The sequence below is a fragment of the Pollicipes pollicipes genome, unplaced genomic scaffold, assembly GCF_011947565.3.
Source record: "Pollicipes pollicipes isolate AB1234 unplaced genomic scaffold, Ppol_2.1 Scaffold_5724;HRSCAF=6776_pilon_pilon_pilon, whole genome shotgun sequence".
NCBI lineage: Eukaryota > Metazoa > Arthropoda > Thecostraca > Pollicipedomorpha > Pollicipedidae > Pollicipes > Pollicipes pollicipes.
Window position 1 is genome coordinate 14,618,342 of NW_023596746.1, and position 23,681 is coordinate 14,642,022.

Sequence of the window (23,681 nt, forward strand, 5' to 3'; positions counted from 1 at the left end):
CTTCCAATGACATCATAGGTGCAGGAACAGGGGGGGGGGGGGGGGCAGTGAGCCATACCCCTGCTTTCCAAAGCGGGGAGGCAGCAGTTTAACGGGCTCACCCACTCTTTCACCTTAAGTGTGAGCCTAGCTTACTTTTGTGTATCCGTACCGTGTATGCCATAAATATATTGTCCACTAGCCATCAAACCGGGTGGACAAAGCTGCTGCATACAGCAAATTGCAGCATACCTATTTTCATACTATGTGCTGCGAATATGGATAGTTTGGGGGGGAACTCCAGGTTACTCTAGTACCAAAAGGTCCATTCTGTCGTTTCATAGAGCCTTGATTTTTCTTTCTGCCTGGGTGCTTTCAGTTGCTTAGTAAATGATCTTAAAGCTCAAGCTGTATATCTCGAGATGTCATTTGACGTAGTCCAACATGCCAGTAAAAACTATCTTTCATTTAGTGCCGGTTTTTTACGTCACCTCCGCAAAATCACTGTCATAACGCTATCTAAACATTTTGAGCCACATCTGTGTAGAAAACCACTAGTGCCTGGTCGTTTTTGTTCGGCACTATTTGCTTGCCCTATGCATCCTTTCTAGGCATTTACGCGATGCCGCAAAAGCTTGGGCGTTTCAAGCAATGCTTGACTTAACCTAGCATGCATTGTGATAACAACACATATGATCTACTGCATGCAGATAATCACACTTTAAACGTGAAAAGCAGCCTAAGCTGTACATTTTTTACCTCAAGCCATCTGAGGGTTGTTCTAGACATTTATCACTGTGGGCAACCTGCGGATGGCTTGAGGCCCAAAGATCGGTGTACATTTGTCCTGCTTCTTATGTTTACAAGATTACTTTTGGCATGCGGTTGATATGCCTTCTTATGAAAATGTCTACATTCATGTCTAGGGGTGAAATGCCTTTTCTGTCATCGACGAAATTGGAACGGCCTAAATTGTCACCTGGAGTCAAATCTTTCAGAAACCGTTGCACTTTATCTCTAGATGCGATAAACCGCAAAAGCAAAAATAAATCCAATGCGATGCCGCACAACATAACCATCAAGCATTTTAGTTTCGGGAGTTTATTTGCACTGATAAAGGCGAACTTAGTTTCATTTTCAGTTGAGGGTGGGGGAGGGGGTGGAGGGTGAAAGCGGGTTGTGTTCTCTGACCAGGAATGCAATTTCTCTTCTAGTTATCCGTTTTTCGACTATCTTTCAGTTATCATAATTTGGGGGTTCAGTCACTAAAGCTAATTTTAAGAAACTGCACACCTACTCCCAACTGTGAAAAGAAAGTGTATCAAATCTAGGGAGAAATCTGTTCTAAGTGCACGTCAAAGGCAGGCTCAGACATTTTTCTTCCTGCGCCCTTTCCCTTTACCTCGCTTACCCCCCCCCCCCCCCCCCCCCCATCGTACGTACAATCAGCTGGAAGCGTTGGCGACCTTCACCATCTTCGCATCATCATCGCCGGTGCAGAGCTCTTCCTTCTTCTTTTCTTCTTCGCGCTTCTTAACATGATCCCAATTATTTAGAACAAAAGCCATGCAATGTTGGTATCAACAGATGCAAACAACATTTTTGTACCTCTTAAGCACCCTCTTTAGCTTTATATTCAATACGATGACGACTAAAAGCGTTTTATCAAACGCCTGTCCACCGATCAGAACGCTAAGTCTGACGTGTAACGGGCGATGCCGAAGGCCTACACTAGCGACGTTCGGTCTCTTAGCCCAAAGCCGCTGCTCCCTCCAGCAGCACGGAGCCCGGATGAGTGCTTGATATGTTTCGCTTTAACAGTCTCCGTTTGCCTCTGTAGCTTCACCCCAGGAATCCACAAACAACAGTCCTCCTAGATTGACAAAGCTTTTTAACGCTATTTGCTTTAAAAAAAAACTGACGGTTAGCTACAATTGCTTGTAGCCAGTCAGCTTCTCACGACATGAACACAGCCAACAGCAGCCCGCCGCCTTGCACTGAACCCGGGTGCAGACATTGCCGCTCTCCGCCTATCACAAGCCACCAATCGCATACGTTCTCCGCATTTCACCAGACAGGAAGTGCACCGGGTCCGATGAACTCGCATAGGCCAACAACAGCAGCCATATTTCAGCGCATTCAATGCTCTCCACAAATCGAATCCCGAAAATTTCACCGCCGACCAACTGGCACCCAATCATGCGCCTCCAATTGCATCGGGCATCGCCGGCGTAGCTTTTCATTGAATCTCGGCATACAATCACGTGGGGAGGCGTAGCTCCGTGTGATGATGCTGCGTTCCCAGTGAGTCGGCGGTGGGTTCACTTCCCGGGGCAGCGATCATTTTTCGTTTGGGTCTTTTTTGCACGCTCACATCGTCTCCTCCGGAGCATTTCATAGGCACGTAATGCTATTTATGCAATGCTCATGCTGTGTACAGTTCGGCCATTATCAGTTTGATTATACGGTCAGGTGCCGGTCGTGATGAAAACTCACACAGACATTCGGCCGCCACGTTCTATTATCGGCTCGAGACGTACGCTCCATGTATTAAGCCAGGGCCGCAGACTAGCCTGTACTTACGAGTCGGCCGAGTGTGACGTGAACCACGTCGCCAAGAAAAGCCCCCTTGAAACAAAGATAATTGGATTTCAATCACTTCATTTCGGGTGGTTCGGTGTTTTTCGTTCTATTGTATATGTCCCAATCTTTTATTGAAATACAAGCCACCAGAAAACACAATTCTACCCATATTTATAAGACAGTTCCTGCGACATTTCTGTACCAATGCAAGTCAGCGGCTTTGTGATCTCCACCTGGTCCTTTAATTGTTGGCACGTGGCCGCTGTGCCCCACCCCCTACCTGCACGTCTTATTGAGTACCAAATTTGAACTGTGAATGAGAGCTTATGACGATTATTCATTTAGAGACAATGGAAGGGTGCTGTGCCACTCAGGGCCCTCAGTATTGAATGGTGGGCATTCCAGCATGGGCCCGTTAAGCCGAACTGGGGTCTATGTGCCATTTGTTGGACAATCTCGGCTCAGCTGGGCGCGCCGCCACGCGCGGACGCTAGCGTTCCTCGGCTCCTTCCTAGGCCTCACGCTCCTGTCGGGAGCCAACTCATAACCCGCACCAGTGCACTCCATCTTGTGGGGCCCTCCACACTGGGTCAGGCCCGAAGGGTCCGCAAGGCCTGACGGAAGTCGTATTCTGTGATGACTTTAAGCTGTAAAAGAGGTAAATGGTCCGCACCTCCCTGGATTTTAGCCTGAGCGTGCTTAGTCAAAAAATGGTTGCCGAAAAGGGTTTTCTGTTTTCTGTTTCTGTTCTGTTTTTCTGTTTTCTTTTTAGCATCTTGCAGGTGTCCATTATATCTCCGGTTGATGTGCAGTCGCGTATGCAACTCACGCCGTATATGCAATGTATGTGTATGTGTATGAAGGATATGACTGACTATGCCAACTTCTCAGCCGTCAGCCACGTGGCATCAGCCGTTTCCAGCGCATCTAGCGCACGAATTATTTAGAGTCTTCAGGGGGCGCCGGCACGTTTGCTTAGGAGTCGACGGGCGCCGCGGGCGACAGCGGCCGTCAGGAAGCCATGAGTTTGCGGCAGGCATTTATGAGCGGTTCTGGTTTCGGGGACACGAGTTTACCTGGTACGCTTGTCGGCCAGTGGCATAACAGAGCAGCACAACGCACTACACGTGCGAACCGCTTGCCAGTCACGATTCGGCGTCCGGTGCGTCAGCAAGTAGACTGGCCAGCGGCGAAGTTTGTTAGTTTCACGATTGCCAAGTTTTTGAACAAGAGAGCTGTTGCCTTCCTTGATGTTTCTGAGTGCTGTTTGTGCTGAGCCACATCAGTCAAGTCACGTCTTCGAGAATATCTTGTCGTTTTCTTTTTTAAGATAAGTTCAAACGGTGTTTAGGAATACCTGTTTGAGACAACGCTAACCCATTTGACCAGAACAATTGTCTTCAGAGGTCCGGGGAACCTTTAACGTGTCATCAAACGCACTGACACTGTCACGCCGTACGATCGTGGAGACCCTTTCGCCTCCCAGTAACTGGCATCTGCGAGGTCAAACAATCCGCCGCCTCTGGGACCGAGTACCAGGTGCCTGCCACGTGCTGGAGTTGGGAGTCTAAGCCACCCGGCCACGACTGCGGAAACCAGCATAACTATAAATATATGTGTCATACCCCAATGATCAAACACCGAAGCATAAGATTGCAAGGGCTGCGAAGCACGCGGTCGTCGCTTGAAAAGGCTGTGTCCTATGAACCGAAAGCACAATGGACAGCGGTGATCATTTAATTAAACACAAAACATAAAATGACGATCTAAATCATTTCATACACGGCTAAGTCAGCATTCATATAGGCCGCGCCGATAAATATTTAAACATAACGTGTACTCGTCAGGCAAATGAGATAATAGTGGTAATCATACACAGGAAATATCTGCTATGCGGTAGTCATTTCAAGTGATCACATTGTGAGTCAAATAGGGTAATAATAGTAATTGTATGGAGTTACACGGAAAGTCAGCAATGCGTGACAGATGAAACGCGATTTTTTTCCTAAAAAAACGTGCAACACTATACACCTATGACAAATATAGGTACGAATTTTCAAAAATTGTGCCTTCGGCCCACTGTAAAAGTGGATCAACTCGGTTATCTTAAAGAAGGGCAAGTCAACGCACGGTAGACCAGTCCATGCCTAAGGCAGGCTGTTTTCCAAAAGTTTATTTTGTTCTATGGTTTAATGGCTCTATGGTGTAATCGTTCTACGGTGTATGGTGTTGTGATTCTATGGTGTATGGTGTTATGGTTCTATATTGTTAGGAAAGACAAGTGAGAAAAGGGTAGTGTTGCAGGCATCAAACCAATTTATCACACCAACAAGTAGAAGTGCTGATCTGAAAACATGGACCAAAGCAACGTAAAATCGATTCAAAGTCGGTCAGGGTGGCGGCCGTCGCCGACGGGCGGCGGATCAGTGGAGCTGGCCGTCGGCGGTGGGTGGGAACAGCGCTCAATCAAGAATAGCAAAAAGGGCCAAAATTTTGTGCCGTAGGTTTTAAGGGAGAAACCAAGGCTTTGTGGTTTTTGCCGTAGAAGCAGGTGCCTCTCACAAATTCAACATGCCTCCCCACTTATGGCCTTCCCGGTAGAAATCATGCTGAGACGGATGAATAACGCTAGAAAACTAGGTACTGGTGTTTTCCAAATGATACTGATGAGTCGATTAGGCAAGATTGTGCAGCAGTGCAGGTGTTGCTATGTGGCATAGCAACTGGAATTTACCTATCTCCGAAATGTGTTGTCTTCGATTAAGAGCAGACAAAGTCCTCCATTTTCCATCTCTAGTCCCCCTCCCCAACCGGCGGTTCGGACTTGCTTCTCAGAAGACGTTTCAAGTAAGCCGTGAGTCTGCCCCCCCCCCCCCCTCCCACTTTTTGAAACCTTCCCACGCCTGTGAACGATTTATATTAGTGTCATGCAATTGCGATGGCATTGAATGGTTGAGCACGCAGATCATTCTAAGTCTGATAGTATGGATCGTCAATATATCTCAAAACACGCTGTTCACACTGCAACATGACGAGGCAGCCATTCGGATACGTTCTAAGCTAACGTTGTTTACGCAAAGGTATCTACCGTAAATTCGTCAAAACATTGCACCAAAAATGAAATGCGACTGATCACTGTATTACCACCAAAACATCATCATGCTATACGCCTACTCCAGATCCTATATTCGCCTGCAATAAGCGTTAGAAAAGTTCCCCACAGTTATCATCATAACAACACACCGAACGCTTCATGATAAGCCCTTGAGGGGGAAAGATCAGCTCCGTGAAAAGGGCTCCCAGTCAGCCTCTCTGTGAACTAGTAGTTTTTAACCCTACGAGGAGATGGCGCTACAAACGTTCATTTCAACAGCACCTCGGCGTTTCGCACGGAGGGTCAATGAACTTGCAAACCTACGCCACGCCACCGGCGGCTGGCCGCGTTCAGCGTCGCCCGGTGACTGCGATATTCACACCGGGTGAGCTCGGTGACTGCGACATTCACACCGGGTGATGAACCAGCATTTTACTCATAAAGATGGTTGCTGTGATCCGGAGTGAATGTGAAACGCGTGGGACGTCGGCGTCGAAGGCTTGCGAGCAAACTGACGACCGGTAGCAGCAATGTCTGCGACAAGTGCGTGCATCACAAAATAACCCCATCACTGCATGATGGTGTACAGCCCCATCCGGTGCCACCGGTCTTCAAAAGAACACATTACATGCGTGTATCTGCGTCTTGGCAACCACCGCACTGTTCATGTTTTGAGAGAGGTTGGCCATAGCATCCGTCGGCTGCTCGTGCAGTCATGTCCTGAATGAACTCTCGCCTGCGGAAATATCACGCACTCCACATCGGTCGATGTGTTAATAACATAACCACCCCGTCACCCGCCCCGGCCGCTCGGCCGATTTCCTGCCCACTCAGTGGTGCACGCATCATCCAGCATTCTCTCCACTGAGTGGTACTTCTTGCACACGATTCATAAGACGCTGGTCTCCACTTCGCCATTTTCTACGACTCATATTCAGGAAGAGGTGATCTTCGAGAGAGCTCCATCATCTTCATCACTCCATTGTCCTGAGGGCAATAAGCACACATTCGGTAAAATGACGGGAATATCGCGGGTAGCGTTCGAGATAACGCAGTATTAAAGATGGGTGGCCGGCCGGTAGTCTGCATGGTCAGTCAACACTCAGCTGACGACGGCCCGTCATCCGAGCCAAATCGAATCCTTTTGAGTTGATTAGCACGGTCACAAAGTCGGGTGGCAACTGTTTGACTGATGACAGCTGCCAACCAGCCTTGCCCGGTTCACAAAGATCTGAGTGTCTCTGACGTCAGCCAGTGCAGGTCCGGTCGATATCTCTCCACTCACAAGCTCGTACCATCTCAAAGCTCGATGCCTCTCCACTCACGAGTCCGCACCATCTCAGGGCTCAATACCTCTCCGGTCACGTCCCCGCACCATCTCAGAGCTCGACCCTCTTCAATCACGTCCCCGCACCATCTCAGAGCTCGATGCCTCCCCATCCACGTCCCCGCACCACCTCAAAGCTCGACCCTCTCCAGTCACGTTCCCGCACCACCTCAGAGCTCGACCCTCTGCAGTGACGTTCCCGCACCATCTCAGGGCTTGACCCTCTCCAGTCACATCCCCGCACCATCTCAGAGCTCGACCCTCTGCAGTCACGCCCCCGCACCATCTCAGAGCTGGACCCTCTTCAGTCACGTCGCCGCACCATCTGAGACGCCAGTCAGCTAATCCGACCACGTTAGCATGACGCGCACAATGTGAGAGATCGTCTGAGAACACTTCGACGAGATACAACGGCTGCGGTAGCGCACTGAGCCAACACAAATGAAGCCCCTCTCTTTCTAATGCATCAGTCATGGGTGGATATTTCAGCACCGCAAACAACACCCGGTGGGATTCGGCAGCCGAGCTGTGCAGCCGAGCCGGGCGGCAGCCGAGCCGGGCAGCCGAGCTGGGCGACCGCTGAGCTGGGTAGCCGAGCAGGGTAGCCGAGCAAAGCAATCGAGCAATGAGGTCGAGCTGGGCAGCCGAGCTGGGCGGCCGAGCCGGGAGCAGCGCTATTGACAACACCACTGACAACGTTGTCTGGGCTGGGAGCCGAGCGCGGGCCTCACCTCCGAGTCGCGGCAGGGCGTGAAGCAGTACCGTCCAGCCACCGCGTAGTGCGGCTCGCCACCCGCCATCTGGGGTCACACAGGCGGTGCATCAGTGATCGCTCTGGCGACAGGCCACTGGCAACAGACAGGCGCCGACAAACGAGCCTGGGACAGGGCTACGCCTCCTGGCCAGGGGTTTGTAGGCTTGTTAAAAGTGGTTTGCATACGGCTGACTTGTTGAATTCCGAGATGAAATCGTCGATGTAGTCAACCGCTGGCAACTGCTATCAATATATGCAATTCAAAGACAAAAACAACTGAGAGCAAAGGAAGCGATCAAAGGCATGTAAACGTGTCGAATTTGATATGAATCACGCAAGTAAGCGATAAAGCACATTTGGAAGGAACATTATGTGTCTGGGCAGACAGCACTAACATATTTACTTCTCACGGAATAGCCAGGACAATACACCTCATTTGTACATTCTCATGGTTCTTCTACGGGCATTCAGGCTATTAATCCTGTCTTATCTATTTGATTTGTGCCCTGAAAATAACGCGAATATTTTGACAGACACATCACGTTAACGGCTTGAGAATATACAACTTACATGGCATAGCGGGTTTATGTAATGGCATGCATTGTAATGTTTAGTATCAAAAATAACCATGCGCACACATTGATGAGCTCTTCCACAAAGGCACAAGAAAGGAGTATGCAAACCGAAAAAAAACATGAACGCCTGGTGGGAACAGTACACAATGGTTAAAAAGGGCACTTCTGACCGAAAGCCATTTAAATAAACAGTTCACATTTGTGTTTTCCCCCCATAAAAAGAACAAAAGAGCCCTAGCACTTGACCTTTAACTCGGGTGTGTTGAACGCTACGAAGTCATTTCGAGGAGAGGCACTTGACTGATAAGGTGACTTGGAGTCTATCGCCGGCTGCGTGAACAGATAAACACTGAGCACCTCGCAAAACCAGTTCGATCGGATAGTACAACCACCAAGCGGTTTGGGTCCGCGTTTGGGGTGATATACGCGTTCTGCAGGTGCACTGGTCTTTCCACGTCTGTGCTGACTTGTGACTGACTAAAGCGCAATCGAATCAGTCTCCGGAATCGACTTCATTTTGGCCGGTGGCGGTTTCAGATCAGGTTCACTTGCATAATCAGCTGAATCGCATACGCGGTGTGACGTGCCATGTTTTTGCAAGGTAGGTTTTGTGATGAATGTAGTTGCGTGAAATAGGGCCTTAATTGAGAAGCAACACGGTCATAAAGGCTCGCAGCCTGAGACCAATCGCATTATAAGTGCACTGGACGCGTCAGTGAATTACGTGCGTTCGGTTCCTTTGATGCGCCGTTGGATTTCATCCGCACGGAGAAGCGCGGTGCCGTCACAGCCAGCCCTCTGCACGTGCGAGGTGAGTGACTCGGTACCTGCACGACGTGTGGTGGCACGGACTCGGCCACGTCTATCCTGCCCAGATCCGTTGGACAGCCCAGCGCGCAGCGCCGGCGGCGCCGACACGAGGCGGCGTTCGGAGCACGTGCTGGCGGTCGTCCTTCAGCCAGCCCAAACGACAGAACATCGGCCCGCCTTGGCCTCAATCGGACTGTGGCGCACTGTGTCGAGGTGTCGCCATATCTTTCTGGCCAAGCGCACGGCAGCCGTCCGGCTACCGGCATGCTGTTCTGTCTGCTCCTCGGTCTGCTGGGCACGCCAGGCTGGCCATGTGCTGGATCGCTCGCCCTTATGTTCATCCATATATAAGCCGTCCTAGTAGCTTGCACCGACCGGTTTGCCCTCGCCTTGTGGTAGTTTTCTTTCCACCTTCGCCCTATGTGTGAGCAGACTTCAAAGATCCCCCTCCAAAGATCTAAAAAACTATGCAAGTTGATGCTCCGCGGAACATAACATTAAAAAGCTCTCGTCAAACTGCATCAAAACCGCCATCAAGGTTCAAATCGTAATGACACCTTTAAAGAGTAACATCAAGTTACAAAAGTCAAAACCTGATCTAGATTGCCCTTTAATAACCTGAACTTGAAAACGTCACTGACTCGACTTCAGCATGCGTGCACTTGCACTTCAAAGTGATATCAATAAGAAAGGCAGTTCAACGCTGGTTGTCATTTTTTAAGCAAATGTCTATGCAACCCTCCAGAAAGAGGGTCGGTGGTCGCAAACCGCCAAAGTCAGAAATTTCTCAATTTCACCACGTAAAACGGATAAAAAATCATGCATCTCAATTTTTAGAACCGCGACTCCAAACAGTCCAGGGTTTACTCCATAAAAACCTTAGTGCAGCCTGTGAGGTCCCCTTGTATGGCAACAGTTAGACGCGCCACTCTTCTCGGATACGCAAGGTCCTGTTAGTGTTTGGGTAGTTGACGTGCGTCAGTCAGTTTAACGGCCTCTTTATCCGCCAGCCTTGGCATCGTAAAGCCGAGGCGGGCACTTTGCTTGTGATGTGTCGCCGCCCAGCGACGATGCCTCGACTGGCTCCACTTGTGTGGCAGGACAAGGTTCGCAGCAAAAACCATTGACCCAGTGACGTACACATCAGTTATCTTCGATAAAACGTACACAAACTGTTCTGCTTTTTACTCGCCTAGCCGCTCGGTCAACAGTCACCACGGTACACCTCTGATCTGCCCTGCGGGCCGTCTGCACACTTACGACCTTAGCTAATGGTTGACTGTATCCAATTGTGGCCTGCTCTGTTTGCTCTCCGTGTGCAGATGCGACCTGGCCCGCAGTCTGCCTATGTACAATTGCGAATGACCCGCTGCCAGCTTGTGCACCTATGTGACGTCACTGGGCCTGTTGGCTGCATTTGTAGCAGTGCATGCTGCTCCGTTGGTTGTCTGTGTGGCAGCGCGGGCTGACCAGTTCGCTGTCTGTGTGGCAACGCGGGCTGGCCGGTTGGCTGTCTGTGTGGCGGCGCGGGCTGGCCGGTTGGCTGTCTGTGTGGCAGCGCGGGCTGACTTGTTGGCTGTCTGTGTGGCAGCACGGGCTGGCCTGTTGGCTGTCTGTGTGGCAGCGCGGGCTGACCTGTTGGCTGTGCATGTGTGGCAGTGCGGGCTGGCCCGTTGGCTGTCTGTGTGGCAGCACGGGCTGGCCTGTTGGCTGTCCGTGTGACAGCGCGAGCTGACCTGCTGGTTCCCTGTGTGGCAGCGCGGGCTAACCTGTTGGCTGCCGTTGAGCGGTGGCGGGTCGTGGGCGCCGCGCGGTACGCCCGCCGTTGCCGGCGTCATGCAGCGGTCGCAGTGGCGGGTCAGAGCTGGACGCTGATCAGATGCGTGACACCGCATGGCGAAGCACAGCTCCTCCACCATTTCGGAGCACAGTGATTGCTGCCGATCACAGGTCACGAGCGGGCTCGACCACATGACGCGTCTCAGCTGGAAGTCCTATACACGCGGGCCGGGCCGGTGGGGAGTGCTACACAGTGGGATTTGAAGAACATTGCGAGAATGGTACAAGTAGCGGTATGGACTTAAAAACTACCAGATGCATGACTTAAAAAATATTAAAGGTAATTGGTGCACGTTGTTGAGACAACTTGCGGCATCCGTATCGCATAAAATTACTTCCGTAAAATGACAAAGCAAAGTTTGACGTTTGCTCTTTCGTCCCATTTGGACCCATACCATTGGAAAGTGTCAAAGTGGCAAGTAAAAACACATTTGGAATCGATAGCGGGCGGGTGCGGCCAAGAGAGCCCACCGGTGCTGGTGGACTGGGTAAAAAAAATGTAATCCACGAATGTACCTAAAGTCAGCACGGGTATAAAACCGATAGCACTCATTTGTGTCAGAGCATTATTGACTGGCACTGGCCATCTTGGGTTTCATGGTGTGACAATGCTGATGGGCAGGGCGGAAGGACTAGTGCTCTCCTGGAAAGAACACAGAGTATCTCAAGTAAAAGCATTCCCAGTGAATGCAAACGTTTTTCTACAAGTTAATCTTTGAATAAGTTGCGCGATGAACGGGACGGTCTTACCTTATCTAGCTGAGCGTTTCGCTTCGCCGTCCAGCAGAACTCCACGATTGCCACGCACACCGCGAACGCCAGACCGCAGAGCAGCACCACAAAGACGCCCCCTGTGCCGGACACGGGCGGGACAGACAGTAAGAGGAGTGGCGCCTGGCTACCAGGCGCGACCAGCTAAAGATTTCAGCGTACGCAAGCTGCCTGAGCACCGCGGCCAAAGCCGCTCCATTACGCGGTGCTATATATGGGCACATTATTTGACGGCCTAGGCTGCATAGCTATGGGAAGGTCGTAGGCTTAATGTGAGTCAGTCCCCGGGTACCCGAACAACCCCGACATTCGTCGTGCTGTTCGCCACATGCCTAAAACGTCTGATCACGCCCGCCCGGACTGCTGAGAAGCAGGGTGACTATGGAACGGATGACTCCAACACGTCTCTTCGCACGGACCGGGAGCTCACCTATGTTTGCCACGCCCAGCTCACTGGCCTTGGACTCTTTGTTCTTGTCATCGCGGTTGCAGGAGCCGACGTTGTCTTTCCACCATTTGTTGTACAGGGTGTGGATAACGGCCTTCTCCTGCAATTCCAGGATGGCCAGCGAGATCGGGTCTCGCCACGGGGAGCCTGCCGAGACGCCACTCACGTCAGATGGGTCCCGCTTCGGAAAGCTGTCTGGGTCACATCCCAGGTCAGAGGGGTCTCGCCACGGAGAGTTTTCTAAGCCGCTGCCCAGGCCAAAGGGTCTCCGCCACAGAGAGCTTTTCAAGCCACAGCCCAGGTTGGGTGGATTCTGCCAAGGAGAGCTTGCCCACTCAGACACAGCGCAGGCAGCGACCATGGATGGGAGTCAAACGTTTGGCGTTCCGGATGGCCACGACTTGGTCAGCGTCACTGTCATAACATTACATATATTAGGATCATAATAAGTTAAGATATTATCCGGTGAGACCTGCACCTAGACTTGTGTCGACTCAGAGCATGACAAAAGGCAGAGGGTGCCTTTCAGATACGTTGCCAGATCTGCCAGACTTGCCGACGGTGTCCCAAATCCAATGACCAGCTGGCGGACCTGATACACTGATCTATGACATAGCTTGGTCTGATGATAGACGATAGTCATATTATCTCAGTGGTATACTGGATATGCTCATATTCTGACAGATGAGATGATAAATCGATCACGACACATCGGACCGTCTGATTAATATATGCGTAACAGCAACTAAATCTGACCGTGTAGATGGTGCCAGATCCCGCTATCTAGAAGACAACATCACTGAAAGCTACATTAGAGTGGCCGCAGAGTGAGATGGTCGCATTTGCCATCCTTTGCGGTGGTATCATTCTGCGACCATGTAGAGACGAGAATATGCAGCGATTTTGTGTTGTTTTTTCGTGGGTTCATTTTGTCTTTGGCGTAATATCTTTATCACTTATTTTTTTTAGTTGGTCATTTATTTATGCTCATAATTCCTCCAGCTTGCGGACATCGGTGGCGGTGCTGAAGGCTCAACGGAGAAAACTTTATCCCGCCAGGATTAAGTGTATAAGCATAAGGTGCAAGGCTCATACCATGTACTTTAGGTTCTTATAATGTCCTGGACTGCCAATACTTCTTTCCCGGGCGCTGACGTCGGTCCGTGCAAACCTCGCTCGGCTGGCGGAGGAGAGTGGAGGGAGAAGTACACCTGGCATCTTCACACTGCAAAGGCTAGGGGACGAACGGAACGCCATTTGATGGGTCATGCACAAATCATGCTTGTGTTAAGGCCAGGGTCAAGGTAGTGTTTGTCGGTTCCAGTTCCGGCGGTCAGAGCGCCTGGCCTTCGTTCACCCACCCGCGTTGGGTTGGTCTTGCGTCGCTTCAGACAATCACTATCTGCCCCTGACTGAGGCGGTCTGCAGCCGGTGGGAGCAGTGACGCGAAAGGTCAACTGACATCAGATAGTAGGACGGAGCCTACCGGGCGTTCCGGTGCGTTAACGTTTCGCCAAAATGCCCTACGGTTCACCAGGAATTCACTATCGGATGGTGGAGCCAGGACTTATGCAACAAATACTGCTTGGCGTAGGCGCCAATCCCAGAAATCCATCCAGTTACAATGGTCAGCTCAAATCTTAATGCAAACGTACTTGTCCAGTCAAACGTACTTCTCTGTCTGATGTGGTTCTCTCCGAATCACGCCTCTCGAGCTTATCTCCGCGCGAACCTGTCTACCTTAGATGTTATCAAAACTGCATATAAACAATCCGTATCGACAGCGAGTGTTTGGCACCGGCAAACATACAGTATCGATGCCCTTTTGTTTTGGTCATAGAACGAGAAGTGACATTACCAACCGGTGACGTCCTTTTTTGACTGGCAGCAGTCCTGAGTGGAGTCAAAAATATTTGAGTCAGACCAGATTTGAACCAAACCGCAGGTTAAGTTTTAGCTTAGGCCAGTGACCCATGATGCACTGCTAGAGCTCACAGCACCACGTCTGGCGAAGAATGCAGTGCGTATTGAAGGTCGAAGTCGGGCCAGGGACTTATGACGATCGCATGGTGTTTAAAGTGCATGGAATAACATCGCTTAGTCAACAAACCATGACCACCACAGTTTGATTTATATGAAGTTGTGCTACACTTTGGTCCTGCTTGCTTCGACTAAACCTGCTCCATATCACGGAACTGACATGACGCGCACATGCAAACTAAGAGTATGCGTGAAGTTAAAGTAAGAGAGGGTATGTCAGATTTCAGGAGTACTTCAATTCAGAAATTCAGTTCAGGAGCATCAGCCAGTTTTAGCTATTGCTGAAATGTTGAGAAAGATTGGAGAGAGCGGATACCTAGCCCCCCCCCCCCCCCCCCCCCCCCACCACCGTCAGCGCGAGGGAGGGGTGGGAAGAGTCGAATACAAAAGAGCAATACAACCGCAAGAAAGCGGCAGGGTGTTTTACTTGAGCGTTTTCATTGAAAATACAGGAAACTACAAATGTGACTCCATGGTCAAAGTCTGGCTACTGCACCGAAAATTGTAGCACTTTAACTACACCAAAAGCCAATCGACTTGTTCAGCTACCATTCGCCGCGAACATTATAACTGCATGCTGGCATGCATGTCTCGGGTTGTGCTTTCATCCTCTTCATTTGCATGAAATGCACTGACTTTATTCAACACACGATGACCAATGAACATAGAGTGACGAACATTTTCGACATTTTTGCAATACTTGCCCATTGTTGTCGCAATTCCAAAGCCTTTGGAGTCGAGCAGCCCGCCAATCTGAGTGAGGTTGCAGTTCCGGTTCACGATATAATCAATAGTGGTCGACTCGGCAAGGTAAGCATAATTTCCCTGCAGGACTCTGGATATTCCTTCCTCGATCGTCTTTGTGAACACGGACGGCTTTTTGTTTTCCATAAAACGCCACATCTTCTTATATGTGTCGATTTTCGAGTCCTGGAATAAAGGTTTTTACCAAGATCACTATTTTTGTTCGCTTAAGTCTGGTAACGAGCTTATAATCTCGCACTTACCGACAAATTCCTGTAACCGAGCCAAGCAGCAAACAAAAAGTAAACCAGCTGCAAAAACACTCGACTAATATCCCTGCACGACGGAGAGATCCGAAGTTTCTCAAGTGGTAAAAACTGTCTCCTGAAGTCCAACGAATCTGTAAATGATAATGCTGCTGACGCTGTTGATGAATGCCGGTAGTTCAAGGAAGTGGAAACGCGAGACATTTTAGCTAGAAATGGATTGCTGAACTCACTCGGAAGAAGGTCAGCGTGGATCCGCCCTCCAGAGTGCCATAGCTGATGTCACTTTGGTCGGCCAGGTCCTCCGCACTTTCTGCAACAGAACGAGCACACGAGTATCAGCAACACGCTCCCAGAAGTGGTGACCTTCATATATTACGCCATCGCCAAAGTCTACTGAAGTAGGCGTACTACTGCGATCTTAGTTTTAAAGTTGCAACGCTTTTCATAAAAATATTGAAATGCACGAAAGTAGTGACTGTGTGTCAAATACCTCAAATTATCAAATATCTTAATTTATATATCCATCGAGTATTGTCCTAAAGTGTTTGAGGACGCATTCATTTTAGCTTTTCTGGTTTCGTATGTTTATCTTTACTCTCATTTTTAAGCTCGTGGGCCTTAAAAACACATAAGCTTTTATGCTTGTTATCAATAAGTTCAAAACGTCCCTTATTTAGGTAAGACCACTCCAGAAAGCCAAATAAGTACCCACAGTACGGGCACAAGACCCCAAATCCTGTGTCACATCGGCCGTTTGTCACATACGGCGAACATCGGCTGTTTGTCACATCTTGTGAACACATGTTGTGTGTCATATCGGCTTTTACAACGGTGGACAACGGCTTTTACCTATGGGCGTGATCATTCTCTCGACGGTGAGGAAGGCGGCTAGATTGGCTGTGTACGACGAGATGATGATCAGTGTGAAAAACCACCAAATGCCTCCAACGATGCGGGTGGAAATAGCCTGAAAGTAATAATGGTTGATTTTATTTGATTGATACACATCACACAGTTGTTAGTGGTGGACACAGACAGCACGTACTAATCGAATGGTAACCCAGCTTCTTCACAGAGATTGTGTTACTCATAGGGGAAGACAATCGCTTGACGCTCCTCCTTCAGGCGATTGAATGAGGAGCTTGACACTCATCTTTTAAGCGATTGAATGAGGAGCATGACGCCTCTCCTTCAGTCGCTTCGTCCACGTTTGACAAACAATCCACTGCGATGTCTCAAAGCGATTGCTGCCGCATGCTTGCAGACGATTCACACGCAAGCGCAGACGTGGAACATGCTGAAGCAGCGGGAAACATGAACCAACTCGTCACTGGGTACAAGCGGCCACAGCCGGTCCAAAGCAAAACTTTTTACGGCGGTGTTGGTGTTTCAAGTTGTTGTTGGCGGTGTTGTTGTTTTCTCCATTGGTTTCAAGTTGAAAAGTTAATTCGAAGCATTTAAACGCTGCTCGTTCCAGAAAACGCATGAACAACAATGAAAAATATATCCATACCAAACAAGCATGAGGATGGCTTATGAGGCATCTTACAGCCAACACATTCCGTATCGAAGTCGTTCTGATTGAGTGCATTCAGTAATAATAGCCTTGGTGGTGCGTACATCTGACCTTGCTGCTCCGACACCGAAAGATCTGCTTTAAAGAAGCTCATCTCATTGGAGCGATCAGACCCACACGTCCTACAAAACTGATGAATACTCATAGTGGACCCAACTTTTTTTACCCGCCCATCCCCTTATTTGTCTTAATGGCATAGCAACTTAGAGCCACCGAGAACGGGTTTTGGTGTATCCCCTATAAAAGCAGCAGTGGATTGAATTGAATTCGCGGGGTAAAACCTTCATGCCTGCATGTATTTTAGACTAAAAGGAGCGGCTGAAACTTTCGTAGCATATATTACACAAACATGTAAGAAAAGTAGTGTGCTCCCTATAGAACAGAACACCCACGTTGGAAAAAGCAAGGCAAATGAAATGCGTAACTTTCATAGTGGTGAACAGGACGTCAGATGAGATTTCTCCCGCATGTCAGGTGCTTCTAATTAAGATTCTAGGCCGAGCAGAAGGCTTTCGAGAACATTGGTATGACTGATCAAATCGTGAGCGTTTGGTGTCACAAAAACTGAAAGATGCAAAAAGATGTGATATCCCTTTAAGAGGCGCTTGTCAATGAACACGTCCCTACCTCAGTTTGACTTTGAACTCACCGCCAGGCAGCATGATTGCCCATCCTCCGAGAGCAGGGAGCGCCGTTTGCGGAAGGACAGGTGGGAAGCGAGACACACAAAAGCGGAAACATTGGCATGCGTCTGCAACTTCCGACTAGGCGTGGGCGTTTGGAAATGTTTGCTTTTTTAAACAGCGAGGTGAATCGGGACACCGTCTTCATTAATTCGTCCATTTTTTACATTCAACTCCTCATTCATCAGTGTCTAAATCTGCACAATGTGAGCCGAGGTCTGGCAATCACGTTATAACTTACATGGCGATGCGCATACTTAACGTGCGGCTTCGTCAATGTTTGATTGCTTGCCACAGCAAGTGTGTTGGCGCATCATGTAATCAAATTTTCCTTTGGATGGCCCCGTTTGGCCCTTAACTTTTTCCCGGCCTAGTGTTCTGTGCACGAAGAAGGATATCTTGCCCTTATCTGCGATCTATCTTTATTGACTAGTGCATCATATGTTTGCTATTTTATCTATGTTATGCTATCTTATTCATGTTATGTTATCTGCGTTTGTTATTTCCTTTTATCTGCGTGTTTTTCGACCGTATCTACCGCATCGTATGTGCACAGTACTGATCGTTGTCACTCGTCTTCGTTTCATTTGTTGAACATGACTTCACTTTCTTTCCCTTTCTTCTCACCATTCCATGGCACAGTGGGCACAGCGTCCGGATCTGACCAGATGTCTATCAGACTATCTGCGTACTTATTGCATGATTGTTGAAAGGAAAGGGCTAACGTTTTGTACGAAACTTAACGGGACGCGCACTCCTATATATTACACATGTCCAATCCGGATTGCGATGCTAGTTGTTTGAAATCCCTCTTCAGTAGCTAGCACGTATCTTCATGCCTAGGTTGCCCCCCAGTTCAAGTGGCATTCGAGGTTATAACGGGTAATAACACTTTTTGCAAAGCATTTCAATGCATCGGATTACGGTGAGTTACGCTTCGGCACGTGAGATATTCGCCACCGTCCATCAGCAGCGCCAAAGCTTCGACGCAGCACTGCGGCGAATCCACGCGACCGTGCAGACTGATTAGCTAGACGACAGTACACTCATGGTCGCCATCATGCCTGATATGAAATAACGATGTTTACGGCTTTGGCCAGCGTTGTAGGCTTGAGATTTAGTTCTAAAAATTACTTGGTTTATGCTTTTAATTTCATAGCAATATACCTGCTATTTGCTTTGGGCGATCCAGCTGTACTTGCTAGTGCAGACGAGTTCAACCGGGGGGTAATTTCTCCATAGGAAGGATGCGAGGGTCCCAGGGGAATTGCGATATAGTCAAATCGTGAAACCCTCGTATCCTCCCTTTGGAGCATGTCTCCCCTCCGTTGGGTTCATCTGCACTGGCAAGTACAGCTGGATCGTCCAAAGCGAACAGCACATATATTGCTATGAAATTTAAAGCACACATCAAGTAGTTTTTGGGAGGTAACTTCCAGCATACAACGTTGGCTAATGCCGAAAATATCGCAATTTCAAATCAGGCGTGGCGGCAACCATGAGTCTTGCAAAATGACTGTCCAGACAAGACCAGCCAGGTAGTCGCTGACTGGAAAGTGATATTGTCACATTCACCGCCATGTACAACAAGCTGACGAAAATGTCTGCTAAAAAAACCTAGAAAGATTTGTTCCCACAAGTACTGACAGCGACCAGGATGCCGAGAGCTCAATCATATGATTTGGTTCGCGTTGCCTGCACACAGCCGCTTCTCTTCACCTAGCAGGCACTTTTATGATCTTGTTCTCATGAGTGGTGAAGCTATAGGTGATGCTTAATGTGCAGTGCTGTTTAGTTCAGAGGTCCTCATGATTCGATCGATCCTCACGAGGTAATGGACCCAAAATGGTTGCGCGACACTATTCTAGTGCCATGTGCTTCGCTAACCGGCTCACACATTCATTGCAGGACATTTCTATGACGCCTTCTACAAGGTGCATTCCAAAAGAATGTCCTTTTTAGTTGTGGCGAAGGACCTACGGGATATCATACGCGTCCCATCCAGGGCAGACAGGCGACCGGCTCGTCTTTTACCACAACGCTCCGCCTTATCGCGCCGCTGTTGTGACAGAAATTCTGGCTGTCAACGCTGCGCTGCTGAGACGGCCTCCGTACGTTAAGGATCTCGCTCCGAGTGACTCCTGGTTGTCCTCTCGAGTGAAGGATCACCTTTGCAGGTATTATCTCCCATCGCAGTCAGTACTGGGCTCGGCTATATCGCAGTATTGCAAACATGTCTCCATTCAGAGCTTCCGCGAAGCCAAATAGCGCCCTGTACATCGCTGAAAGAACTGCATTGAAAAACAGATAAATTGTTTCGAAAACGAGTCATCGGTAACGCGTGGCATGCGTTGTACACTGACAAACAGAGCTTACTTTTGGAATGCACTAGTACAGGCGGGAACACTCTCTTTAACAGACACGTTGAGGTAACGGTGAAGCGGGTCGCTGTCCGACCATCCCGGTAGCTTTTGCGTACACTGTTTGACAATCTCTTACGCTAGATGCGAGCACTTTGCACGCTTAAAATTAAACCAGCTTCCAACAGGCGTTTGTTTTTCTGTTTTTGTTTTTGTTTTTTGTTTTTGCTCAATTCGATTAACTCGACGACCTCAGCGCATGTTGGGCCAAAACGGGCTCAATGTCGCATATGCCACTCATACAGTCTACCATAGGTATTTATATTTCCCAGGCTTATCAACACTTAGAATAGCACAGTTTGTTGCAATCCATTTGTAATATAACGGTGCTTCATTTTGACTGTACGCCAGTGCAGTCCCGAGGGAGCTGGGAATAGGTGCCGGATCCCCATGTCCGACGACGGCTCTTTTCTGGCACGGAGCCACGTCAGCGCGAGAGGTAAAGTTTAACCAGTGCTTTTGTTCGGATTTGTGGACCGGAAGAAGTCCCGTCACATTTGTGAGAAGTTCCTGCCAACGAACGAGCCAAATGTTACAAATCTTCCCTCTAAAATACCATGCCAGCCGCTCCAGAGGCCTCTGCATTCACGCTCCCTATCAATTCGGCGCCAAGAGGGATTGGCCGTGCGCTAAGCTGACTCTTATCTGTTCGTTGTTCGCTGCCAGCTGATTGTCAAGCCCTATAACGCGTGGACAATTGCTGCTGGTTTAAAAAAGCAACCGCGCTGTTCTCACAGAAAGACCACTCACCGCACACAAGAATGCCAGATAATTACTTTGCCATCTAGAAAAAGGTTCATGTGAAAGGCTTAACGTCCGAACATGTCATCTGATTTGCAAACAAAACATTTGTAACATGTATTCCCACAAGCCATCCGGTATTTTTGTTGTGGCCAGAGCTCCATACATCATGGGGCCAAGGCAGGTTTTCCAAAACGGGATGAACCCCGGTGGATGTCATATTAAGTGTTGAGCCTCTCAGGCAGACGCACTTAAGCCCGCCATGTGACACCTAAGAGACTCCTTGGTGCGTCATTTGACACCTCACAGGTCGTTTCGAATGGTTTTGACACCCCAGTAATGTTTTCCCGCCTTCCATAGTCAGATAATTAAATGTGCGTGGGTTGTGCCGCATCCCATGTAATACGCATGCTACTTCGTGGCAAACGCACGTTGGTCTTTGAGCACCAAAGGTAAACGTACTTGCCAACTACGTTTGAGGACCTTCGGTTAGCTCAAACATTAGCTCAACTACCCGAAATTGGTGGCCTAAGCATCTCATACTACGTCGGCGTCGAAAACTGAACAAGCGCACGATCCGCCCACGTCTCAGCTACACCGATTCAGTTACAAGGCAATGGGTCCAACCAACCGAGGCTCAGAAGTCCTCAAACATTGGCAAGGTCATGCCCCGGACCGCGATCCTCAGCCAGCGCGAAGCATGAGGTGCCGCCATTGCCACACATAGAAGCACCCTGTGAGCCGGCCGTCTCCACTAAGATCTTGGCGGCGCAATAAACTGTGGACGAGAGAGCAGATATGCAAATTGCCCGACAAGACAAACAAGGTGCTTTGGATGCGGGCCGGGCCGCTCTGAGTGCCGCCTCACGCCGGCTAGCCGAGAGCGGGGTGCAACCGTGTGCAACAGCCGCCGCCCGGGCGGACGCGGACAGGGTCGCCGACCTGACCTGACCTGGGTCGACGGCCACGCGAGCCGTTCGGCCCCAGGACCGACCGGCGACCCCGCGCCGGCGCCCGGCGGTGCGCGACACCTCACCTTCGGGTTCAGATCGGAGCCCTGCTGCATGAGCGTGCCGATGGTGAACCAGAAGCTGTTGCTGATGCTGAACTGGTTCTCCATGACGTCGTCCTCGGCCGTGCACGGGTGCGGGTTCTGCCACTCGTACGGGCTCACGCGCGCCACCACGAACATGGTGAGCGAGACGAGCAGGTATGCAGCCAACACGTACAGCCAGATGTGCACGGCCAGTGGGTTCATGAAAGAGAAGAGCCGCGTCTCCTGACTGGTGGGCACCTGCGGGAAAGCCCCGGACAGCGTGTGTCACGCGCAGACGTGTCCCTTGCCGCGGCCAGAGGAAAGGAATCGGGTGGTGAATCTGAGTGATGGCCGGCGAACACACGGGGAGTTCCGGACAGCGACACCTGCCGTGCCAAGGTGTCCTTCCTGTCAGAGTCTGGAGGATCGCACACAGTCGAGTGTTTGCCAAGGACCGAACGACGCGCGTTGCGACCTCATCCATGGAGAGCTTGCTTTCTTTCAAAGTACTTCTGGATAAGAGACGCTGCCCTGTGAAACATCCCGGACAGGCAATCCTAGACCATGTGCTAATCGAGCCACACCCATCGGCTCTCTTGTAGGAGTTCTACGCCGAACACCCCACTCGAGCGTCTAAATGGACGATCTATATAGACACACCCACCAACCAGACCGCGCTGGGGTCCAAGAGTCGTTTTACGACGCACATGTGAGATGCGTCTATCCGCTCTACAGGAGCCCGTTTCCTGTTTACCGTCGCCATCGTGGCGTTTTGAGGGCGCAGTCTACCGGCAGCATTAACCGGTGGAGTGTGTGTGTGGGTGTGGGTGTGTGCCGGCGCGTCAATTTGGCGCTGGCGGCGGGCGGCGCGGCGGCTGGCGGACGTGAGATTGGGGCGATGCCACGGCGGCGGCCCGCCAGCCCAGATGCGATCGGACGGCTAATGCCGCGCGCCCGCCGGGGCACAACTTCTGCTGACGGAGCTCTCCCGGGCCGGAGGTAAACTTCGCCTGGGGCCACGAGGCCTGGCGCCCGCTTTATGCACCGCAGAAGGGTCTAGTCTGGGTGGCGGGCGGAGTGTTTGCCGCCGCCTGTAGACACGTCGAGAAGAAGGGTTGCAAGACAAGAAGTGCATGTCGATCTTGATCACATCAGCAGTGCACGTATCAAAAAGTGACTTCCCGACCGGAACAAAAGGCTGCTGTGGCAACCTATCTGGCAAGAGCAGAGAGCGAGCAGCACTCCCACTTTTGGGATTCCAGTCCATCAGTCCATACCTGACTGCATCCAGAGGATGCACAGGCAGGTTTCCTGTCTTACGATGAATGCTAGTTTTTTATGAATCTTTAGTTTGATTTCAAGGCTGTTCCTGGGGTCATGGGGTCAAGCTTGTTCATGGGTTCCTTGTTCCGAAACCGGGACCAGGTCCCCAAAAATAAATCTTAGGAGCAGGACACATGTCTGATCGCGAGCAGAAACTGACGGCTTTGCCATGTCGGTGATAACTTGTTTTTAGTATTATACAATGCGCATCTGTTCGTTCCGTTCATGTCTCTGTTCTTTCATGCACGTGATATATCGCGCTTGTGCACTACAGGCGTATCGATCGATAACTTAGGATTGCCTCAGAAAATATAACTTATGATATACTGAGGTTTTTACTTCCACGATTATGATATTGTGTTTAGAGCGTGCCCGCCCATTGCAGACCATCTTTAACTTTGGTTGCCTTAAACATTTTGGCTCTGTGTTGGCTTTCATCTCGGACGGACTCTGTCCCATTGGATTTTTCGCCTTGTGTCATCGAGCCAGCCATATGTACAAGACCGATTTTTAAAAACTCTGCCATAAATTTTACCGACACCTGCTAATCTCAACGCCATATTTTGCCGCCGATGGTGTCCTACAAGCAATATTAATCGTATGGTTCCAAAACGACCAGACTTTGTTCTGGGCACTTCAGGAGTCTAATACCAGTGTTGTAATGATTTG

At 49.9% G+C, this 23,681-nt stretch overlaps 1 protein-coding gene across 1 annotated transcript in view; it reads right to left on the reverse strand.

The window, feature by feature from the left end:
* Positions 1-5,508: 5,508 nt before the first annotated feature.
* Positions 5,509-23,681, reverse strand: part of LOC119103990 (glutamate receptor ionotropic, kainate 2) — an 89,416-nt gene continuing 71,243 nt past the window's right edge. The window contains exons 15-23 of the mRNA XM_037227702.1: positions 21,690-21,947; positions 16,083-16,200; positions 15,464-15,543; positions 14,925-15,150; positions 12,163-12,327; positions 11,712-11,812; positions 10,892-11,059; positions 7,715-7,783; positions 5,509-6,643 (exon numbers count right to left, since the gene is read on the reverse strand). Of these exons, the coding sequence (XP_037083597.1) occupies positions 6,578-6,643; positions 7,715-7,783; positions 10,892-11,059; positions 11,712-11,812; positions 12,163-12,327; positions 14,925-15,150; positions 15,464-15,543; positions 16,083-16,200; positions 21,690-21,947 (1,251 nt within the window). The 3' untranslated portion in view covers positions 5,509-6,577. The remainder of the gene's footprint in view (positions 6,644-7,714; positions 7,784-10,891; positions 11,060-11,711; positions 11,813-12,162; positions 12,328-14,924; positions 15,151-15,463; positions 15,544-16,082; positions 16,201-21,689; positions 21,948-23,681) is intronic.